Source organism: Dasypus novemcinctus, chromosome 6 (assembly GCF_030445035.2).
Source record: "Dasypus novemcinctus isolate mDasNov1 chromosome 6, mDasNov1.1.hap2, whole genome shotgun sequence".
NCBI classification, from domain to species: Eukaryota; Metazoa; Chordata; class Mammalia; order Cingulata; family Dasypodidae; genus Dasypus; species Dasypus novemcinctus.
In genome coordinates, this window is record NC_080678.1 from 27,173,560 (window position 1) to 27,197,585 (window position 24,026).

General features: G+C 35.6%; 1 protein-coding gene across 2 annotated transcripts in view; it reads right to left on the bottom strand.

Moving 5' to 3' along the window:
- The window catches only part of SHOC2 (SHOC2 leucine rich repeat scaffold protein), a 141,586-nt gene that overhangs the window by 30,047 nt on the left and 87,513 nt on the right, over positions 1-24,026 (bottom strand). For both annotated transcript variants that reach the window (XM_058298440.2, XM_071215677.1), the window contains exon 3: positions 5,603-5,740. In XM_058298440.2, coding sequence (XP_058154423.1) covers positions 5,603-5,740 — 138 coding nt within the window. The remainder of the gene's footprint in view (positions 1-5,602; positions 5,741-24,026) is intronic.

A 24,026-nucleotide genomic window follows, 5' to 3' on the forward strand; every position in this document is an offset into this window, starting at 1 on the left:
AGGACTTGTTCACAGAATATATAACACTCAGCAATAAGAAAATAATGGTTTAAATGGGCAGAAGATCTGAACAGACACTTCACCAAAGAACTTAAGAGATAGACGAGCAAATGCAAATCAAAAGCATGTAAGATACTACTATACACTTAACAGAATGGATAAAATAGAATGACTGACCATACCAAATGTTGGCATGGATGCAGAAGAACTGGAACTCTCAATCACTGTGGGTAGGAAAGTAAATAGTACAACCACTTTGGAAAACAGTTTGGCAATTTCTTAAAAAGCTAAATACATAACTTACCATATTATCCAATCATTACACCCCTATGTGTTTATCCAAGAGTAAAGGAAATATAAATATATTTGCTATAAAAACATGTACACAAATGTTCATACTGAATTCAATTATAATAGTCAAAAAACTGGAAAGAGCCCCAACATTTATCACAGGTATTGAATAGATAAACTGTGGTATATCCATACAATGGAAAGCTCTTCAACAATGAAAAGGAATGAACCACTGATACATGCAGCAACTCTGGTGAGCTGCAAAATAATTATGCTATGTGAATGAAGCCAGACTGAAAAAAAATAAATTACACACTGAATTATTCCATTTATATAAAACTCTAGAAAAGGCAAATAAATCTACAGTGACAGAAACTACATCAGTGATTGCTTGAGTATGGGATAGAGGGGTAGAGAGTGGTAAGAGGGAAGAACTACAAAAGGGCACAAGGAAACTTTTGGGGTGATAGAAATGTTTACTATGTTGATTGAGATAAGTTTTCACAGATGTATACTTTATACATGTGTAGTCAATAGCATGTCAATTGTACTTCAGTAAAGTTGTGTGTAAAAAAGGAAAAATAAGTAAAAGTATACTAGTAAATGCAAACAAAAATAATATCAAAAAAGGTAGAATATAAGCTAAAAATCATTATATGAGGCATTTTTAAAAGAAGATTTTAATGCTAAAGAGTAAAATTCACAGCAAAAGGTAACAAGAAAGTATCAATATTGACAAAGCTGTAAGTAACAGGAGATACAAGGATCATCTTTCCTAATTTGTCATAGACAAGGTAGCAAGAACAAATGTATATAGGAGGCATAAATATATTAAATGGAAGATCACGAACACACACTCGCATACACACATACAAATATACAACCACATACCTCTAAATATCAGGAAAACACCTTTAAGTACCCATAGAAAATTCACAAAATTTGACCACATATTAGTATACCAATAAAACTAAAAAAAAAAAAAAATCATAAAAACTAGCAACAGGACAGACTTTGGTTTCTGATCAAAGCAAATACATTAGACATTAATAATTCAGAAAATGAAAAGCCTCTTACATGTGTAAATATAAAAATTCTTGGGTTTAAGAAAAAATACATATTACAATAACAATAATTATAAAATAATGATGAAAACACTACGTAAATCATAATTTTCAGAGTACAGTTAAGAGCTCAGAAGACAATTCAGTTTTAAAGATCTATGAACAAAAAATCTTATAAAATGTTTTAAATGCCCAACTAAGAAAGTTGTAAGAGACCATTATCTATTATAGGATAACCCAAAAACAAAGGAATAATTAAAATAAAGCATAAATTAATGAATTAGGAAACTGAAAAAGAGCTGAATAAATTGAAAACTTAGTGCTTAAACACAAATAAAATATATAACCACTAATTATTCTAATCAAGAAAAAAGCAGGAGAAAGCACAATTCAAAGTTAGAAATCAGGGAAAAATATTTAATAACATAAAAAATCATTTGCTGAACCCTATGCAAATAAATTTGAAAAGGTAGCTGAAATGGAAAATAGTTAGGAAAATATAATTTCCCAAAACTTACTACAGAACAGGTAAAATAATCTAAACTGACTAAACCTCATTAAATAAAGATGTCAAACAGCCATCCCCACAAAAAGCATGAGGTCCAAATGGTTTAGCAGGGAAACTCTACTGTACTTTTAAAGAGCAGATTGTTTTTAACACTGTTTTAGAGCACAGGAAAATTCCAAATTATTTTCGTAAAATGATCATACAATTAATATGCTCCAAAGTAATTCACTCTGACAAGGATGAGACAAAAAAACAACAACAACAAAACCATAAATTAATCTCAGCTGGGAACATCAAAATGAATAATGGCAAAAGGCAATGGGCAGAGGTGTCTATTCCATCAGGTAATCAAATATATTATATAGCCTCAATAACTAAAAGTTTGATCATGACACCACAAACAGATAGACCAATCAATGGAACAGAAGAGAAAGTCCAGAAATAGATACCGATATACAGAGGAATTTAGTTTTCATATGATAAAAAGCAGCTTCTCAAATCATTAGAGAAAAGACATACTTCTAAATAGAAGACACTAGGAAAATTCAATAGCCATAAGGGGGGAAAAAAAGATAGCAGTATATACCTTGCTTATCACATCAGGATAACCTCCATATTGATTTTTTTAAATATTGGTATTTTTAAAAAGTGAAGTCACATGGTATAGAAGAAAATGTTAGAAGTATTTTGTTTTTGTATTTAAAGTAATTTCAGAGCATTTCAGAGTATTTCAGAGAAGATGCTTAAAACTATAATTCAATAACCAGAAATTTTAAATGACTGTTAAGAATTTAAAACTTCTGCATAAGCAAAGTCAAATGCAAACGCAAATGACAAAACAGAAAAAATAGTTACACCTGATATCATAGAAGAGAAATCATACTCTTCATAGTTATTTAAAAAAAAAATTAAAGACCGACAACTTAACGGAAAAATGGCCAAAAGATAAAAACAATTATCAAAAAGGGAAATACAGCTCTTAAACATATAAAGAAAAAGCTCAGTGTCAAATGAGAAGTGAAAACTTTAAACATTTAATGGGATATCACTTTCACCTTATTTTAATTAAAATCTAAGTTTAACAACATACTCTACTGCCATTCTCTAACACTGAGAATGACGTTGTAACTTGGTACAGTTCTTTCGGAAGAAATCTATCAATATCAATCAAAATTTAAAATGCACATATACCCAACCCAGTTATATATGCCAGTTAACCCAACAATCTCACACAAAGTAATTTATACCATAAATATACACATGAATGTACAAAATGGAATGTATTTGTTGGGAGAGCATTCACTGTAGGACTGTTTGCAATAGTAAAGGTAACAGTAAACTTTGAATAACAATCCAAAGGCAACTAAATAATTATACATTTATACAATGAATACTATGCAGTGATAAAAAAGAATAAGGCAGCTCTTTGTGTACTGATATGGAAAAATCTCTAAGACATAAAGCAAAGTGGGAAAAAAGCAAAATGTTTATTACCACTGGTGTAAAGAATAGATGGGGTGTAGGGTGTAGGCAGAATTTATTCTAGCAAATATAACCATATCTCTGGAAAGATTCATAAAATATTAATATTAGTATTCACTTCTCTGGGAGAGATTAGGGGGAACTGGGTAGAAGGGGGACAAGGCTGGAAGATTTCTCACAGTTTTCTTACCATAGCTTTTGGTTATTTGAACCATGTGAATGTATTATTTATTATAAACAAGTAGTAAATCTAATTTTTAAAACGTCTCCCAGGATGTATCTTTTTTCATTATTTTTTCTTGGTAAACAATTTCAATGTTATTTTCTGGGGTTTTGTTAAGTTCAGGGAAACATTACCAAATTATATTTTATTAGTTTCTTCATTGTGCTTCCTCTGTTCTCTTTCTAGAACTTCAAACCATATTTCCCTTCAATTTTTAAATTTTCACTTATTTTGTAAATCTTTCTGCTCTACATTCTAGGTGACCTTTTCTGCTTTATCTTTATTTTCTAGAGCACTATTTTAGTCTTTGGTTGTGTTCATTATATTATATAGCATTTTCCATTAAATTTATTTTTGCAAACATATTTCAAAGAAATATATTTTATTCTTTCTTTCCTTTTTGAACAGGTCTGATACATTTTATAGATGTAGTATATACCCTTTCTCTAGTCTTTTACTTCTAGGGTAACTTCTCTGTTCATTTTGGCCATTTCATTAGATTTTAAACAAAGAAGCAAGAACACTCAGTCCCTATTAACTTAATCAGAAATCTGATTATTTTACTTATAGAGGAAACTTGGTAGAATATTCACTATCGTTATTAATAGACCAATTCATTAGGCTGTAGACATCTTGCCTTTCAAAAAGGCATCTAAACCAGTTAAATAAACTAGAATAATTAATTTATTGCCACTATGAATAATAGTGTGACATAAAAAGCCCTGGGCCAAGAATCAGGAAGATAGAGACATTACAGGCTAACCAGAATACCCTGAAAAAGTCACAGTTTGCTTTTCTTAAAAAAATAATTGTCCCATATAACCCATACTACGTATATTCTAACATATAAACAAACACAACTGCTTCTATTTCAAATAATGGTAGACTTGGTAATTCATACAAACTCTCCCATTGAAAAAAACTTAGAAAATACTCTAAAAAGAAAAATCACAGATCTAACAAGGTAGTGAGTAATTACTAGGACAGAAACAGACTGAGAACTCAAAAATAAGCAAACAGTGTAATGAATCTTGTCCTGAGAGTACTTGCCTAACCAGGAGATGCACCTGAGAAGCTAAGGGATGTTTCTGGCAAGATTCAAAATCTACGACCTGCTAAGGATGAGAACTCTGGTAATGAACATCTTGTCTTAGCCTGGAACCCTACAGGGCTGCACCCTAATACTAAGGGTGATTCTGAAATAAAGCAGCCCTCCAATTAGTTTGCAACTTGCCTTTGAATCACCTAGGGGACTGGAAATATCTCCAGCCTCAAACCTGGATGTATTAAAGTTATGTATCGTCAGAAATATAACCATGATTTAGTAATAGCACTTCTGAAATATTCTTTAATAAAATTATATAAATTAAGTGTAGATGTAACTTTTCTAAATGAACTTTCTAGTATACTTATAACACAGCAATATTTAAAAAGTTATCAGAGCTTTTAAAAATTCTCTATACTGTTTTTTATAAATCTATGGAAAATTGGAAAAAGTTTTAAAAAGACTAAATAAATATAGAATACATTTCACAATTAACTCAAATTCAACTTTTTGAAGTTTGGCTAAGTCTTCAAACTATTTTATACTTTAAGACATCTCTTCTCTCAATCACTCAATGTTACAGATGAAAACACTTGCCTTTCAAGTTTATATACTAGCCATGTCATAAAAACTAAACAGTAGTGGTTTTATTTTTCAGTGCAGTCTTGCAAAAGAAGGAACCACACCCTATATATTAGCATGTTACATTCTGAAATAAGGAAAACAGAAAATCTACCTGTTTTGCAGTTTTAGCAGAGCTATAATAGAATATACATGTGACTCAATAGGCCATCATCTTTCTAATCCAATTGAGCCCATTTCCTAAAACCTAATTTTTTTCCCTGCCATAAAATGGAAATAAAAAGCTATTTAAAAATACTACCTTTCAGAAGTTTTGCTACTTCAATAATTTTAAATTTTAATTTCTCTTTATTATTATCATATCCACATAGCTATAAATAACTATTAATATCTTTCTCCTCTCATACCTATAGTATCTGGGAGGTCTAGCAGTTCATTGTGCTGCAAGTCAAGGTTGGTTATCTGTGTGCAGTTTCCAATCTCCTTCGGAAGGTGTTCAAGTTGATTGTGAGCTACATCCAATGTAATGAGGTTACATAATTCACCTGCAAATTGATCAACATGAAAATTAAATAAGCATTATTAAAGAACACATTAGATAATACTGGTAAACAAGGGAGTACATTTTATAATTTCTAAACACGAATAACTGGAAATATAATCTTAGTACATATACAACTTTTATTAGAAAATAGCAGTCAGTGAACACCCTTGCACATTAAGAAAAAAGTTCACTTTTAAATATAATTTCTTTCTGAAAAAGTAAACATCAAACACATCTGAAATCTTTAGTTCAAAATGACAACTGATAAAATTAAAATACTGATTATAAATAAGACTTCCTTTACCACCTTGTATATATATTATTTTCATTTTAAGTAACCAGTTCAACCACGAACATTTACATTTGTAAATTCAACACTTTAAAAATAACTGACTAGGGAAGTGGATGTGGCTCAATTGATAGAACATCTGTCTACCATATGGAGAGTCCAGGGTTCAATCCCCAGGGCCTCCTGACCCGTGTGGTAAGATGGCCCACGCATAGTGCTCCCGGGTGCACAAGGAGTGCTGTGCCATGAAGGGGTGCCCCCGCGTAAGGGGGCCCCATGTGCAAGGAGTGCGCCCTGCAAGGAGAGCTGCCCCATGTGAAAAAAGTGCAGCCCGCCCAGGAGTGGCGCCGCACACATGGAGAGCGGATGCAGCAAGATGATGCGACAAAAAAGAGACAGTTTCCCAGTGCTGCCGGATAATGCAAACAGCATAGAAGAACACACAGCAAATGAACACAGAGAGCAGACAATGTGGGGGGGGGGGGGGGGATAAATCTTTAAAAAAAAAAAAAAAAAGAACTGACTAAAATGTTTATACAAATTCAGCACTATAATATCAGATACATCTTAAGCTCAAGTTGAGTGTCATCTTCTATCTTATATGCTTTGGATATGCATATGTTCTGATGTTAGATAAATGCATAAATTGAAATATATATGCTTCTCAATTTGATAGCAATCTAAAAGGACAGAAAATAAGGCATATTTTCACTTCCCATTCTGGTTTAAAGGGCTGTACTGGCAACCTAGATCATTTTTAGTGTTACTCTGCCTTTAAAAATATTACCACTTATATTAGATATCTTGATGTTCTCAGGATTTTCCTACTTATAAACAAAAATGAAAGCCAATTGGAATCTTTTAAAAAAGACAAACAAATAACCTGCTAAAATCAAATCTGATTCTGATCAGAGCTCTAGATTCAACTACCAATTTACAGGATAATTTAAGACTGAGGAACTGTTTAAACCATACCATGGTGATATAATCAGCAAATAAAGACTATAGGAAACTGTACAGGAAAAATAACCTGGTTTGTCCTTCAAATAAGAGGAGAAGGTTGGGTGGTAAGAAACATTGTTAATTTTTTAAAATATGATAATGGCATAATTTTTTTAAGTCATTATCTTTTAGAAATATATAGCAAAATATTTCAGGTGAAATAAAATCCATGACATAATTTGCTATATTAATAGATCAAAGGAGAAAACAATACATTATCTCAATAAATGCAGCAAATACAGTAAAAGCAGCTAAATAAAATTCAATATCCATTCACAAAAATATATATATTTTTTAAAAAACACTTAGCAAGCTAAGAACAAAAGGGAATTTCCTTAATCTGAAAAATGGCATCTGAAAACTGCTTACGAGGGAGGATGTAGCTCAAGTGGTTGAGCACCTGTTTCCCATGTACAAGGTCCCAGGTTCAATCCCCAGTACTTCCTAAAAAAAAAAAAATGCTTACAGAAAACACTATACTTAATGGTATCATGTTACAGTCATTCACTTTAAAGAATACCATTATTTTCTTTAGCACCTATAAAGTTAATAACAAAATTTACCAAATTGCTTCTAAGACAATCAACTAATGCCCATAAGCAAGATCAATGAGACAGTGAAACTATCTGGCAAAAAGATTTTAAAGCAACTACTATAAAATTGCATCAACAAGTTTTCATGAATTCCCTTGAAACAAATGGGAAAAAAGCACAACTGGAAACCTCAGAAAAAAATAAGTTATAAAAATGAACCAAATGGAAATCATAGACCTAAAATTAAAATAACCAAGATTTTAAAAATTAACTAGCTGGAATCAAGAGTTTAATGGAGATAACAAAAATAGAATAAGGCAACTTGAGAAAATAGCAATAGAATTTATTCAGACTTGAGGTATGTTAGTATAGGAAAAGAGGGAAAATTGAGTCACAGCTGGGAGCCAGCAGAGAACATGGCCCTGAGACCCCTCCAGGAAACCCTCTGAGGGAAGGCTGCTACTAAGAACAAAGCTGGAACTGAGACCCTGGCTGAGGTCCCATTTGAAACTTCCCTGGGGTCAAGAAGAAGCCCCACATAACTCCAAACCTCCCGACTGGTCCCAGATAACTCCAGACAAAAGACACCCCTCCCCCCCATTGATCCCTGAGAGCTAACAGGTGGGGATCATAAGATAACCAATCAGAACAGCAAAGAGCTGGGGTGCCTCCCCCACATTAAGAAAGGGGAGGAAGAAAGGCCTAACCAAGGACCCCATACATGAATCTCACCCTGTAGCATACCCACACCCATGTCTGGGTTATGTACTATCTCTTTTCTTCTTAAAAAACTCTTTACTTCCTTGCCTACCCTATTGCATATCCTTAAATTCCTTCAAGCAACATACCCAAGAACCTAGACGTCCAGAGCATTCCACTAACAATCTGAAAGACAGATTTCAGGAAATGAGACTAAAAAGAACAGAAAGAGCCTCAGGGATCAATAGACAATAATAAAAAATCTAAAATTCATATCATCAAAGTCCCAGGAGGAGAAGATTAAAAAAATATGGGAAAATTCTGGTGTCGGAGTAGGCTGGTAGGGCTCAACTCTCACAAAAACAAAGGAGAAAGGGTAAAGAGCACAGCAGGACAATGCTGTGCAATTCCCAGAAAAGCAAGGGACAGAGAAATCAAGAACTTGAAACAACAAACGCTGAGTTACTAAAACCCCTATGGTGGCTGAGAAAGGCTCCCCTCCCCAACTCTCAAGACATTAAGCCTGGATAAAACCCCTGGCTCACTGCAGTCAACTGAGAGGGCTATAGACGTTTTCCTTCCTGTTTGCTCTAACAAGAGAAAAGGGAAAGTGAGTTGGAGGGTTTCTCTTCAGTAACTTCAGCTAGCAGAGGCCACTTTGAATCTCGGCTCTGACCAGACCAGAAACACAGGAACATGGGCGGTGAAATAACCACCACAAGGAAAATAAAAAGCTATGTAAAAACTTAAAATAGGATTTATTGATAAAAACTCAAAAATACTGATGAAAGAAAGCAAAGATTCAAATAAATGGAAAGATATACTATATGCACAGTAAAGATGACAGTTCTCCCAAAAATGACCTATAGGATTAATGTAATTCCTACTGAAATCACAGCAAGGTTTTTGTGGTTATAGACAAGCTTATCCCAAAATCTATATGGAACGGTACAAGGCATAGAGTTGCCAAAGCAATCTTGAAAAGAAGACTAAAGTGGAAATTTTTCTATCTGACATTAAGGCTAACCACATGGCTACAGAAGTCAAGAAGTGTGTAACTGGCAAAGAATTAAACACCTAAATCATTAGAGAATCCAGAAATAGCCCTATACTTACAGGCTCAACTGATTTTTCACAAAGATGCAAAAGCAATTCAATAGAAGACAGAATTTTTAACTAATGAACATCACAGGTTTAAAAAAAAGAAAAAAGAACAACCTAAACTTCACACCTTCCACAAAATTTAACACAAAATGGATAAGGAACTCAAACACAAAACGTAAAACTACAAAACCTTTAGGGAAAAAAACATAGGAGAAAATCTTCAGGATGAAGGGCTAGGCAGAGTTCTCAGACCTGACACAAAGTATGACCCATAAAGTGAAAAACTGATAAATTAGACCACATTGAAACTAAGAACATTTGTACTGCAAAAGACCCTGTTAAAAGAGGATGAAAAGACAAGCTACGGAATGGGAAAAAATATTTGCAAACTAAATATCTGACAAAGGACTAATATCTAGATTATATAAAGAACTCTCAAGACTCAGCTGTGGGAAAGAAAGAAAGAAAAACATCAAACAATCTAACTAGAAAATGGACAAAAGACATATATAGGGAGCAGATGTAGCTCAGTGGTTGAGTGCCTGCCTCCCACAAGGTCCAGGGTTCAATCCCCAGTACCTCCTTAAAAAAAAAAAGACATATACAGACATTTCAATGAAGAAGATATACATATAGCAAGTAAACACATGAAAAGATGTTCAACTGAATTAGCCACTAGGAAATGAAAATTAAAACTACAATGAGATATCACTACACACCTCCCTGAATAGCTAAAATAAAAAAACAGGGAGGGGAAAAGGACTTGCCCCAGTGGTTAGGGCGTCCGTCTACCACATGGGAGGTCCGCGGTTCAAACCCCGGGCCTCCTTGACCCGTGTAGAGCTGGCCATGTGCAGTGCTGATGCGCGCAAGGAGTGCCGCGCCACGCAGGGGTGTCCCCCACGTAGGGGAGCCCCACGCGCAAGGAGTGCACCCCTTAAGGAGAGCCGCCCAGCGCGAAGGAAAGTGCAGCCTGCCCAGGAATGGCGCCGCCCACACTTCCTGTGCCGCTGACGACAACAGAAGTGGACAAAGAAACAAAACACAGCAAATAGACACCGAGAACAGACAACAGGGGGAGGGGGGGAAAGTAAATAAATATATAAATCTTTAAAAACAAAAAAAAAAACAAAAAAAAAAACAGGGAGCGGATGTGACTCAAGCAGTTGTGTTCCCACCTCCCACACAGGAGATCCCGGGTTCAATTCCCTGTGCCTCCTGAAAACACATGAGGGGAAAAAAAAAAATCAACTCAGGGAAGCCAATGTGGCTCAGTGGTTGAGTGCCAGCCTCCCAAATACAAGGTCCTGGGTTCAATCTCCAGCCCCCAGTACCTAAAAAAAAAAAAAAGACAACACCAAATACTGGTGAGGTTTTGGTAAGATACTGGTATATAAACTGGCTCAGCAGTATATAGCTGGTGGGAATATAATACGGTACAGTCGGGAAGCAGATGTGGCTCAACTGACAGAGTGTCCGCCTACCATATGGGAGGTCCAGGGTTCAATATCCGGGGCCTCCTGGCCCGTGTGATGAGCTGGCCCACGCGCAGTGCTGATGTGTGCAAGGAGTGCCCTGCCATGCAGGGGTGTCCCCCATGTAGGGGAGCCCCATGCACAAGAAATGCACAAGAAAGTCATTTACATCCAACCATCTCCATCCAGGTATTCAACACTTAAATTTTTAAAAATTTGCAACCTTGATCTCTTTCCTAGCACATCTTTTATAGCCAATTACATTCTGAATATTTTCACTTCAAAGTCACATAAGACAATATATTCAACATATCCAAAACTGAATACATCAGGTTCCTAGTCCATTGCAAATATATAAAACTGTGTTTCTCCTACTGTAACTGCCATCTCAAGCAGTCTCACCACCATCAACTCAGTCAACCTAGACTCCGCAGTCTGTCTCAATGGCAAACTAAAAAAAAAAAAAAAAAAAGATTATTTTCTAAAAACTCAAAGGTGATTATGTCCTTCTGATTAAAACCATTTAACGGTTCTCTAGCTCATGATATATCCATATTCTGAGCATGGCATAATGCTCCTTTAGGACCTTCCATCACACCCACACTGTTTGGTATGGTAGCCACTAGCCACATGTGACTATCGAACACCTGAAATGTGGCTAGACTGAATTGAGATATGCTGCAAGTGTAAATTACACACTGGATTTCAAAGACTTAAAATGAAAAAAAAAAAGTGCAAAATATCTCAATTATTTCATATTGATTGCATGTTGAAATCTATTTTGGATATACTGGGCTAAGTAAAACATTAAAATTAATTTCACCTTTTAAAAGCTTTTATAAATGTGGCTATCAGAAAACTATAACCATATATGCATGTGGCTTGCATTATATATATTTCTATTACACAGTGCTGTTCTAGACATCTAAGGTATCTTGCAGATCTGTCATGCTCTTTTAATTTCCTGTTTTCCTTTGTCTAGAAAACTCTTCACTTCTTTCCTTTGTTCTGGCTAAATTCTATTCATCTTCAAAATCCAACTAAAATGTTTTCCTCCTCTTTGAACCTTCCAGACTAAGGTATTTATGCCTTTGTTTTTATGGGCACACTTCAAACATAGAACTTATCACAATGAAATGTAGCTGCTACCTGCTTCTCTCCTCTCTGTCAACTACAATTTTTGATATACTGTACCATCCTAATCAAAAAAATAGATTAAGATAACAGAGGAAAATAAAAATTGGGTTCTAATATCCACTTTATGCCAGAACTAAAAATAAAAAAAATTTCTGTATTTGCCATCATCTTTTCTAATAAATATACTTGGAGTTGTTTCAGTTTCCACTAAAATAATTTGCACTAGTATGAAGGAAGGTGCACAAACCCCAATGTGTATAGAAACCATGCAAGTAAATGAAGCAAGCTGGATGGAGACTATGGCTAACTTCAACTCATAGTGAGTAGGTGTAATTCAACTCAGATCAATTACTGCCATATTACAGGGCTTCTCAACTTCAGTACTATGACATTTTGAGGCAGATCATTTTCACTGTTGTTGAGGGCTATCCTGTGCATTAGCAGCATTCCTGGCCACTATCCATTAGATGCCAGTAACACCTTCCCCCCCACAACATGAAAATCAAGAAGGTTTCCAGACACTATCAAAGGTCCCCTGTTGAAACACTGCCCAAACTGCCTCCAGTTGAGAATCACTGCTAGATTAGAATGAAAGGTCAATACTATCCTATCAAAATTTTCAAGAAAAGCTAGAAATCTAGATTTTTATATAAAATCTTCTAATTCTGAAATGCTCACAACTAATTCATAGGTTTAAAACAAAACAAAACACTGTGTAACCAAACATATCTACTGGTTTTCAGTATTAAAGATGCCAGTTTGATGCCGGTGTCTGCAGAAAAAATTTAAATACCCACATCTTAGGACTGTAATATGTCCATCAGTATCCAATATTTAAACTAAAACATAAGTGCTTTTAAAGACATTTTATAATCAATCACCCAGACTCACATTAAGTCAGGTAAATGAGCTTAATAAAATGCCATTTGATTTGTTTAAACCAACAAATAATTAGGTTATTTTGAACATATGATTTTGTAGAAAGTTATTCTCCAGCAATACAATCTATGCTAAGTCAGGAAATCATGTTAATAATGACATATTAAGAAGAGTGTCATCTAAGAACACTAACACCTCTTTCTCACAATCTAGTCAAATCCTAAATTAAACCCAGGAAACATTTTCTAATTGTTTTTCACAGCATCAGCACACAAAAATAAAATAGTTTAAAATTTTGGATTTTTAGTCCATGAGATATAATAAGACAATCAAACTACATACTACTATGAGCTAAATTTGAAGATTATTTTAAATTTTTTCCCCAGGAAAGATCCATGTATAAAGTTTAAAAGACTTGCAAATCACATTTACTTAAGAACTTTGAATTTTCTTCAATCCAACAAAAAGACCTAATAAATTTTAAGGAAGCTTATCATTTATAAAAACATAATTCCCCCATATTTAAAATATTTTCAAAATGAATCCAAAATTTCCTATTTAATGCTTAAATAAAAAGTATGGAAATATTTAAGATTTCTCTTCTTTAGGATAACTCATGACTGCCCAAGCTCTTCTTGCTCATATTCAAGTAATCAAAAATATTTGAAAAATGTTAATATACAGTAATTTTGTACCTGACAAGACTGTGCCAGGATAATGAGCCAGGATATTGAATATTTAAACAATTAAATATTTTAACACTGCTGTTATTTCTATACTCTGTCTAGTTATCAAGTACTTTTAAACATTTTTATCATCACATAGCCAAATACAAAAAAACAAAGCAAACTATAAATCCATCTCAGATGCTATTAAAGGAAAATAATCAAGTTAACAGTGACTTGTCTCTGCCTAGGTTTGAGAGTAGTTTTATTTTCTTAATACATTTTTATTTTGTGATTTTTCTTTAATTGCTTTTGTGCATTTTTAAATTTAAAAAGATAAAAAAGGAGAGGTCAAGAGGCAAACACTAGCTGTCTCTCCCCACACTGTTCATGGAAGAGTGTTTTCTGATCCTAAATAGAAGTCTGCTGTCTGTAAAGTAGAAATGCATCTAATGTTTAGTGAAAATTATCATGCTATCATATTAATAACAGCAGCCATTAATATATGTTTTATGATTCATATTCCATACTTACTAAGCAAGTTTCTTTTTTAAAATTTGGATTCCCACATAGATTTGCCTTCAGAAAGAACATGGACTTCATTCATTCATAATATTCTACAAATATTTATAACAGCATCATCCATGTGCTAGCTCTATCCTAAGTGCTGGATGTTCAATAGGGAGGAAAAAGACAAACTTTCTGCCTTTATAGAAGTTATATTCTAATAAATAAAATAATTAACATATAATCAATGTCAAGAGGCTATTACAAGCTATAAACGAAAATAAAGGAGAGTAATAATATAAAAATGTGATGGAGTGAGGGAAATTAGAGGTGTTGACAGTAGGGAAAAAAAGGAAAACCACCTTGATAAAATAGCATTTGAGAAGAGACCTGAATAATGTGAAGGAGAGAACAACAGGAATGTCTGAGAAAAGGCTGTTTCCAGCTGAGGGAACTGCATCAGCAAGTGCAAAGACTCTTAAGACAGGAGGGTAGTCTGAAACTCAACAGAAGGTCAGTGTGGCTGAAGAGTGAGTAAGAGAGGGAGTAGCAGGAAATGAGGTGGCCAGGATTCGGATTCATTTGGGATCTTGTAAGCAAAGGTAAGAAATTTAGCTCTGACTAGGCAGTTAGTGGTGAGGGTAATAAGAGTGGTAGTATTTTAAAAGGATATAAGGTAACTATGGAAAATATGATAATGTGACAGTCTTTGCCTTCAAAAAAGCTTATACATTACGGAAAATTAAGATTTTTATGAAAATATAATAAAAAGCAGAATGTTATAAACATAAAGAGTATATATACACACACAAAGTGATGGATAAATAAGAGAAGCTAGATTCTGGCTGGGTAGATTGGGGAAAGTTAGACTTTAAAAGATGGGCAGGAATTATATATTCTATTCCAAGAAAAATAAAAAATATGAGGAAAATAAGAAATAAGGAGGCCAAAAAAAGCCTGGGCTCAACAATTCCACTGCTAGGTGTACATACAACAGGAAAGAGTTGATACGTTACCAAAACACTTGTATTAACATAACAAAATAGCACAAAATATTACCTTCAAACCAAAAATAGCAGAATGGATAAATAGTGGCATAGTCACACTATGGAATAACAAGAATGTACAATTTTTAACTACATACACCAATATGGAAGAATAATACCAAGTGGAAGAAGTCAGATATGAAAACATACTTAAACATTACTATTCCATTTATATAAAGTACAGAAACAAGGAAAATTAATGTATCTTGGTAGAATTCAGAGGGCTACCCTTACTGCAGTGATTGGAAGAGAATATTAAAGGGGCTTCTTGGGTGGTCCTGATGTTCTATTTTCAACATGGGTGCTAGTTACACAATTGACAACCACTTACTTGGACATTTATGATACACTTTTTTCTAAATATATTATAGTTCAACAGAAAGTTAAAATACAAGAACTGTAGAATCTTAGTCAGGACCTTAAGGTCCTCTCTAGCCCCTACCTCTGCCTTAGACATGGCTTAATCCAAACCATGGCAGATAAACAGAAAATTTGCAGAAGATTTCTTAAATTTGCAGTAGATTCATAATCTTCAACACACTTTAATAAAATGTTGTGTTTTTTTCCTCTGTGCAAGTTCTCTAAGTCTAAACTAATTCCACTTTGAAAATTTTTATTATTTTCCTTTTGTCCGATCTTTAGAAATTGTATACTATATCTAAGACTTTGTAAGCATGATGTTACTACATCCAAAGAATAATGCTGGACATATCTCTTCCCAGAGGTGACAGTATTGGCTCTACTCACGTTGGGATTATTCTTGCTATTTCTCCAAACAATATAGTCTCCCAGGTTACTCCAATACATTAAACCCATTTTCATTTTGTGATACAGAAAGGCAGTGCATTGGAGCACATGGCCCCTGATATCTAGAGGTTAGAGAAGATGTAAAACTAAAATTCAACAAACAGAAGAACAATTTTAGGAAAAGGAAAGTTTTGTTTTGTTTAAATTCTGGTGACTTCAATAAATAAAATGTTTAAATACCAAATTCCTGAAGATTATTTGGTACTCCCCTAAATTTCCCATGTTTTCACACCTTATTTTAGAATTCTATTTGATTTTCACATATAAACTATTTTATATATAGCCTTGTTCAGAATAGAGCCTTAATATTTGGTTAGTGGCAAAACTATATCTGTAGGTTTAATCAATAACAAAGAAATATATACACTATGTTCTGAAAATATGACAGAAGAAGCATTAATTCTTTTGGTCAGACAAAAACTTCTTATTGTACACATTCTCTTTTCCAGGCATAATACTAGGCACTGGAGATTCAAAGAGACTACAAGAGACCAAATGCTTGTTCTCATGGAGCTTAAAATTAGCAAGAGACTATTACATGATTTGAGGAAGGTTAGAGAGAATGTCTTCCCCCAAATAAGTCCTTCATTGCTTCCTTGCGAAATTTTACCATTAAAATGTCATTCTTTTGGATCTTCATGGATATTTGTGGCCAAGGCTCTTTATCTTTAAGGTGGCCCATCTTACCCACTCATTCATTAAAGAAAAAATTATTGAGCACTTCCTGGGCTTCAGCAGTGAACAAAACCATGTTCAGTATCTTGGAATTTATACATTCTAATGTGTATGGTGTGGAGGACTCAGGAAATAATGACATAAATAAACTGTCAGGAAGTGATAACTGTTGTAAACAAATATAAAATAGGGAAAGGAATTGGGAAATGACAGAATTGGGGGCAAGTGAGGAAAAATAATTATGGGCATGAATGAACACATAGGGCATGGGAGGGAAAAATAAGTCAAATCATTACCATTATCATCTGGGGAATTAAATACCAAACTAAGGAATTTGGACTTTATGGCCAGGTAATAAAGCACAATTTAAATTTTTCGAGCAGAGTTTGACAATCAGAATGATGTTCTAAAGATTATTTTCTCAGAGGTGAATGCATTGATTGGAGAAGGTGGAAACAGGAAGCAAAGAGTAGTTATGAAGCTATTGCAACTAGCCCACATGAAATATTATGAGGGCCTATATTAAGTCAATAGCAGTAGGTAAAATTAAAGAGCCTACTACGAGAACACCTAAGAGAGGTCCAAAGAGCATTAGGAATGGCATAGAACAGTGCTTCTCAAACTATCATTGCAGGCTCAGTTTTGGGTTTTGTTTTTTCCCCAATTGGTCATGGACCAAAAAATTTTTTAATGTAAAATCACATGCTTGGATGTCCTAGAAATGCCAAATTATTATACAGGATTCTAAATGTTTATTTTCAATTTCTGTTCTTAATTTGTGACAAACTGGAAACAAACAGCTGGTGGTCTAGTGGTATCTGCTTAGTAGACCATATATCTTGATTAGGACTAGAACAGAAAAAAAAAAATTCTGATTCCAAGCTATTGAACATGCATTGACGGAGAACACAATGATATAATTAAGAGAGAAAAACAGAACCCAAAAGGAAAAAAAGAGTTTCTTGAAGAGCTAAATTTTCGTCATGCCTAACTTGAGATATAGGTAAACTATCTAGTGGCTAATTAGGGGGTAAAAAATGCAGGAAATGCTCTCCTACACATTTTTGCCCTAAGAGGAAGTTAGTATCTGCAAAAAGTCAAATATTAGGCGTCTGATTAAAGGTAATGGTGGAATCCTGCTGATAATCAAAAACTGAATAATTTTTAAAAACACTGTTTAAAGGCACTATGAAGAGAATAAAAGTAGTAGAAACTAAAGGGAATTTGATGCCTGAAAGAAGGGAACTGATAGGCAGACTTCTAAGATAATCCCCAAAGGCCCCAAACCTCAGAGTATTCATGCTCCTGTATAAATACCCACTCCCCTTGAGTGTGGGATAGACTTAGTGATTTGCATCTAACCAACTGAATATGGCAAAGGTGATGGGGTATTATTTTCATGATTAGGTTACAAAAGATTGTGACTTTCATCTTACTAACACGCTCTCCACAAGTTTTCTCCACTTGTACCCTTTAATGAAGCAAGCTGCCATGTGGGAGAGGCTCAAGTAGAGAGGAACTGGGAATGGACTCCAGTTAACAGCCAACCAGAAATTAAAGCCCTTAATCCAACAACCTGCTAGGAACTGACACCTGTCAACAACTTCATGAATTTGGAAGTGGGTCCTTTCCTAGGTGAGACTTTGATGACAGTCCAGTTCGGGCTAACATCTTGATTGCAGCCATGTAAAGACACTGAATCAAAGGATCCAGGTAAGCTGTTTCTGATTTCTGAACCACAGCAACTATAAGACAATAACTGAGTGTTGCTTTAAGCAGCTACGTTTTAGTGTAGAATTTGAAAGATAAAAGAGCAGCAAATAGATTTCTGCAATCTGCAGAAAAGTACCTTTTGCTTTAGTATTGCTCTACATATATGTGAAAAAAATTTACCAAAGCCTGGGCAAAGAACCAACAAAAAGCAGTGCAGCAAACAATTCCCAGCAGCCACACAGGAATAATTTTGAGTTCCTGCCAACCAGGAAGAAAAGACTTCAGAAAATAGAGTGCACTGGAGAGAGTCCTAAGAAAGGTATCGCCTTAGTAGAGGAGATGTATTAGAGCTAGACTAAAGGCTACTCTGAAATCACTAAAACAAAGTCAGGTCATACCATTTGTATCAAACTGATTCTGAACAATTCAATTATATGCCAGAACAAAGTCCAGCATTATTTAAAAGACTAGAACAAAGCCCAAGATGCAAAAATGAAAAATCATGTTGGCCATTCAACCAAAAATGCAAAGAAGCAAAAAAATGTGTTCCATAACCAGGATAGAAATTAATCCATAAGAACAGAAACAGAAATAAGACAGACGATGAAACTAGAAGACCAGGGCACTAAAAAAGCTATTATAAATGAACATCACATTTCAAGAGGGCAAAAGAAAACTTAAAAAAAAAAAAAGACAATTAAGTGGAATGTATAGAGATGAAAAATGCAATACTTGAACTGAAAATTTCATTGCATGGAATTAACAGTAGGCTTAAACAACGAAGAAGAAATGATTAGTCAGCCAAAGGGGTGCTGATGCAAAATACCAGAAATTGGTCGGTTTTTATAAAGGGTATTCATTTAGGGTAGGAGCTTACAGACACCAGGCCATAAAGCATAAGTTACTTCCCTCACCAAAGTCTATTTTCATGTGTTGGAGGAAGATAGCTGCCGATGTTTATGAGGGCTTCCTGGGTTCCTCTGGGCTCAACTCCTCTGTTTTTTCCACAAAGTCAGCTATAGACTATGAGGTTCTCTAGACTTTGCCTCTCTCCACAAGGTCAGCTGTAGACTATCAGGTAAACGGCTCTCTCTCCCTCTCTCTCTCTCTGGGGTTTCTGCCATGACTAAGGAGCCATCTCTATTCCTCTGTGTTCTTCTCCTGGCCCAGGTCCTCTCTTCCCAGGACTTGCTTCTCTTTCCCCCATGTGCTGACTTTCTGGGGCTCCAGTTCATGACTTCAGCATCAAACTCCAACATTGAAACTCCAACATCAGAAACCCTCAACTCTGTCCTTTGCCATACCTTTTATCTGTGAGTCCCCAACCACCAATGAATGTGTAGGGACTGAATGCCCAAATGATGTGGCCCAATCAAAGCCCTAATCATAACTTAATCATGCCTAGGTACAGACGAGATTACAAACATAATCCAATATCTATTTTTGGAATTCATAACGATATCAAACTGCTACAATGATTAACTTGAAAATGAGGCATAGTAATGGTACAAAAAATTAAAAATAGAAAAAATGAAAAGTGCATCAATAATATGAAAGACAATATAAAGAATTACATATATATACACACACACACAACTGGAGACCTAGAATAGAAAAAGAAAGAAAGTGGTTTAAAGAAAATAAGGTTTCAAGAAATAATCAACAGAAATGTTCCCTCTTTAGAGAAAACCATAAACCTACAGGTCCAGGAAAATCATACACTCCAAACAGAAGAAACGTGAAGAAAAGCAAACTGAGGCACACATAAACTTCTGGAAAGCATAGACAAAGAAAAAATCTTAAAAATATACAGGGAAAAAACTACATACAGAGAGTAATATGAATATGGGGGCATTTTCAGGACACTGGAATTGTCCTGCATGATACTGCAATGATGGATATAGGCCAATATATATTTTGCTTTAACTGACAAAATTGTGCAGGACAGAGTGTAAAGTATAATCCATGGTCAGTGGCAACACTTCAATATGTTCATCAGTTGTAACAAATGTCCGACACTAATGAAAGATGTTGTTAATGTGGGAAAGTGTGGGAGGGGGAGGGAGTGGGGTATATGGGAACCCCCTTAATCTAAAGTTTCTTTTAAATAACTAAATACATATATATGCACACCCAGAAAGAGAAAAAAAAGAGACTTTACAAACACAAGAACAAATATAAGAATAAAAGCAGATCTCTAATCAGAAACTAGGCAAGTCAGAAGAAATGGAGGAACATCTTTACAATACAGAAAGAAAAGGAAAATTGCCAAACTAGAATTCTATCCCAGGAAAATTAGCTTTCAAAAATGAAGGCAAGAGAGAATTGTGGGGTGGAATAGGAAGCTGCAGAAATCAGTCCCGCCACCAGAACAATTATTACACAGGTAAAAAACATCTGAATCAACAATTTCAAAATTCCAGAGTCTAGGAGAATACTGTCCAGCAACCAGAAGAAGGTGGTAAATCACAGTATATACCGTGAAATGCACTCTCTAGGCAGTGGCTACCATCCCCCATCCCCCTGTGTTGCAGCAAGAGGCAGGAAGGTACTCAACCTCAGACTCTGGTGTAGCTTGCTGGTGACAGGGTGATATATAAAGACCTAGTGCCCCAAGATCTGAGTGTTTGCAACTGCTGATCACTGCTTTCGATTAGTTCAGATCAGCGGGGTGTCCAACCTATCTCAGGCAAAGTAGCAGAGGAGGCTTTAAAGTCTCTTCCTCAAAACTATGGAAAACAGTTGAAAGGCTCCATTTACTTGGCAAGTGCCAAAATCAGAACTCACACCTTCAAACAACCAAAGGAGAAGCTCCTGATACCACGGCTGGCCTCTCTTCCCTCATGTACCCTCAAAGGCAGTGTGGAGCCAGCCAGCACAACCTTTATGTGTCCCCAGCCTCCTTTCAGCCCAGAAAAGCTGACCTGGGGAACTCCTCTCCAGTTTGTACCCTTCCCCAAATTTTCCCTACAGGCAAAAGCAGCTTGAGGTAGAGAAAGGAGGGTAAGAAACAACTGAGTTTGGTAGCATGGAGCAAAAGTTCACCCTATTTTTAAGTCCTGCAGTGGAAAACCAGGGAGAGGGAGAAGGTCAGTTTCCTGGGCAGTACAGAGGGCATTCAAATTCCTGGAAACAGGGAAACTCCTAAGGCTACTAGCAAGCACAAGCCCAGGACAAGACCTGACCTAGGCCCAGAAAAGATATGGAGGACCTCCACTTTGCATTAGCCTTGGGTTGATCTACTTGATAGAAGGGATGAATGCTGCAGAGCACCAGCTACGGCAACGTCAATTTACAAAGACTGTGAAAGGTGTTTTTTGCATTAATTTCTTTGGTTTTCTAACCACCTGGCTCTCAAGAAAATATCACTTCTTTTTACACAAAGACTGGATACAAAGTCTAGAAATAGAAATAGCAGGAAATAAATTCCAGAGTTAACATTCAAAACATGAAAATGTACAGTGTGCAAAAAAGATTGTAAGACAAAGAAAAAGGAAATGATGGCCCATCCAAAGGGAGAGGATAAAAATCTAGAAAACATCAGAGAAGGCAGCGGACTTGGCCCAGAGGTTAGGGCATCCGTCTACCACATGGGAGGTCCGCGGTTCAAACTCCGGGCCTCCTTGACCTGTGTGGAGCTGGCTCATGCACAGCATTAATGCGCTCAAGGAGTGCCCTGCCACGCAGGGGTGACCCCCGCATAGGGGAGCCCCACGCGCAAGGAGTGCACCCCGTAAGGAGAGCCGCCCAGCGTGAAAGAAAGAGCAGCCTGCCCAGGAATGGCGCCGCCCACACTTCCCGTGCCGCTGATGACAACAGAAGCGGACAAAGAAACAAGACGCAGCAAATAGACACAGAGAACAGACAACCGAGGGAGGGAGGGGAATTAAATAAAATAAATAAATCTTTAAAAAAAACAGTAATTACTGTAAATGTAAAGGGATTAAACTCTCCAGTCAAAAGGCAGAGATAAGTAAAAAATAAATAAGCACAACTCAACTATATGCTGTTTATAAGAGACTTAAATTCAACAACATAAGAAGGCTGAAAGTGAAATGTTGGGGTAAAAAACACAATGCTAGTCATAAAAAAGATAGCTGCAGGGAGTGGATTTAACTCAAGTGGATGAGCACCTGTTCCTTTATACAAGGTCCAGAGTTTGAGCCCTGGTACCTCCTAAAAACAAAACAAGCAAACGAATGAAAAAACAATTCTCTTTTGGGAGCTGATGAAACTCAGTGACTGAGCACCTACTTCCTATGTATGAGGTTCTGGGTTCAAACCCTGGTACCTCCTAAAAAAATAAAATTGGCTGGGGTAGCTACAGTAACAGCAGATAAAACAGACTTTAAATTTTAAAAAACTGTTACAAGGGACAAAAGAGGTCATTAGGTAATGATAAAGGTTCCATTAAAAAAGAATATATAACAAATATATAGTATACCTAACAAGAGCTCCAAAATATAAAAATTGACAGATTGGAAAGCAAAAACAGAAAGTTCTACACTAAAAGTAGGAAACTTTAATATACCACTTTCAGTAAAGGATAGAACATTTAAATAGAAAATCAATAAGGAAATAGAAGACTTGAACAATATTCTAAACCAAACCGAACATATATACAGAGCACTGCACCCAACTACAGCAGAATACAGTCTTCTCTAGTGCACATGGATCATTCTCTAGGAAAAACCATATATTAGGCCAGAAAATTACTATCAGTAAATTCAAAGATAATAAAATCATACAACATATCTTTTCCAGCCACAATGTGAATGAATCTAAAAATCAATAATAAAGGAAGAAATGGAAAATTCACAACTATGTGAAAATTAAACATACTCTTAACAAATCAGTCGGTGAGTAAAGAAATCACAAGGGAAATTAGGAAATAGCTTAAGACTAATTAAAATAAAAACAAAATACGCCAAAATTTATGAAAGGCAGCAAAATCAGTGCTCAGAGAGAAATTTATAAATCTAAATGTTTACATTAAAAAAGAAAAAAGATCTCAAATCAGAACCTAACTTCAAATCTGGAAGATACAGAAAAAGACCAGTAAGCTAAATTGAAACCAAGCAGATGGAAGGAAATAAAGATTAGAGCAGAGATAAGTACAATAGAGTATTTAAAAACAAGAGAATCAATAAAACCAAAAGTTGGTTTTTTAAAAAGATCAATAAAATTGACAAACCTTGTCAATTTTAGTTACCTTGAAAAAGAGAGGGCACAAATAATTATAATAAGAAATGAAGGGAAACGGACTTTTGCCCAGTGGTTAGGGCGTCCGTCTACCACATGGGAGGCCCGCGGTTCAAGCCCCGGGCCTCCTTGACCCGTGTGGAGCTGGCCCATGCGCAGTGCTGATGCGCGCAAGGAGTGCCACGCCACGCAGGGTGTCCCCCGCGTAGGGGAGCCCCACGCGCAAGGAGTGCACCCATAAGGAGAGCCGCCCAGCGCGAAGGAGGGAGCAGCCTGCCCAGGAATGGCGCCGCCCACACTTCCCGTGCCGCTGACGACAACAGAAGCGGACAAAGAAACAAGAAACAAGACGCAGCAAAAAGACACAGAAAAACAGACAACCGGGGGAGGGGAGGGGAATTAAATAAATAAAAATAAATCTTTAAAAAAAAAAAAAAAAAAGAAATGAAAATGGGTACAATTACTACCAACTTCACAGAAATAAAAGGAAACTACAGACAACTACACACCCAAAAATCAGATACCCTAGATAGATTAAATGGGCAAATTCCTAG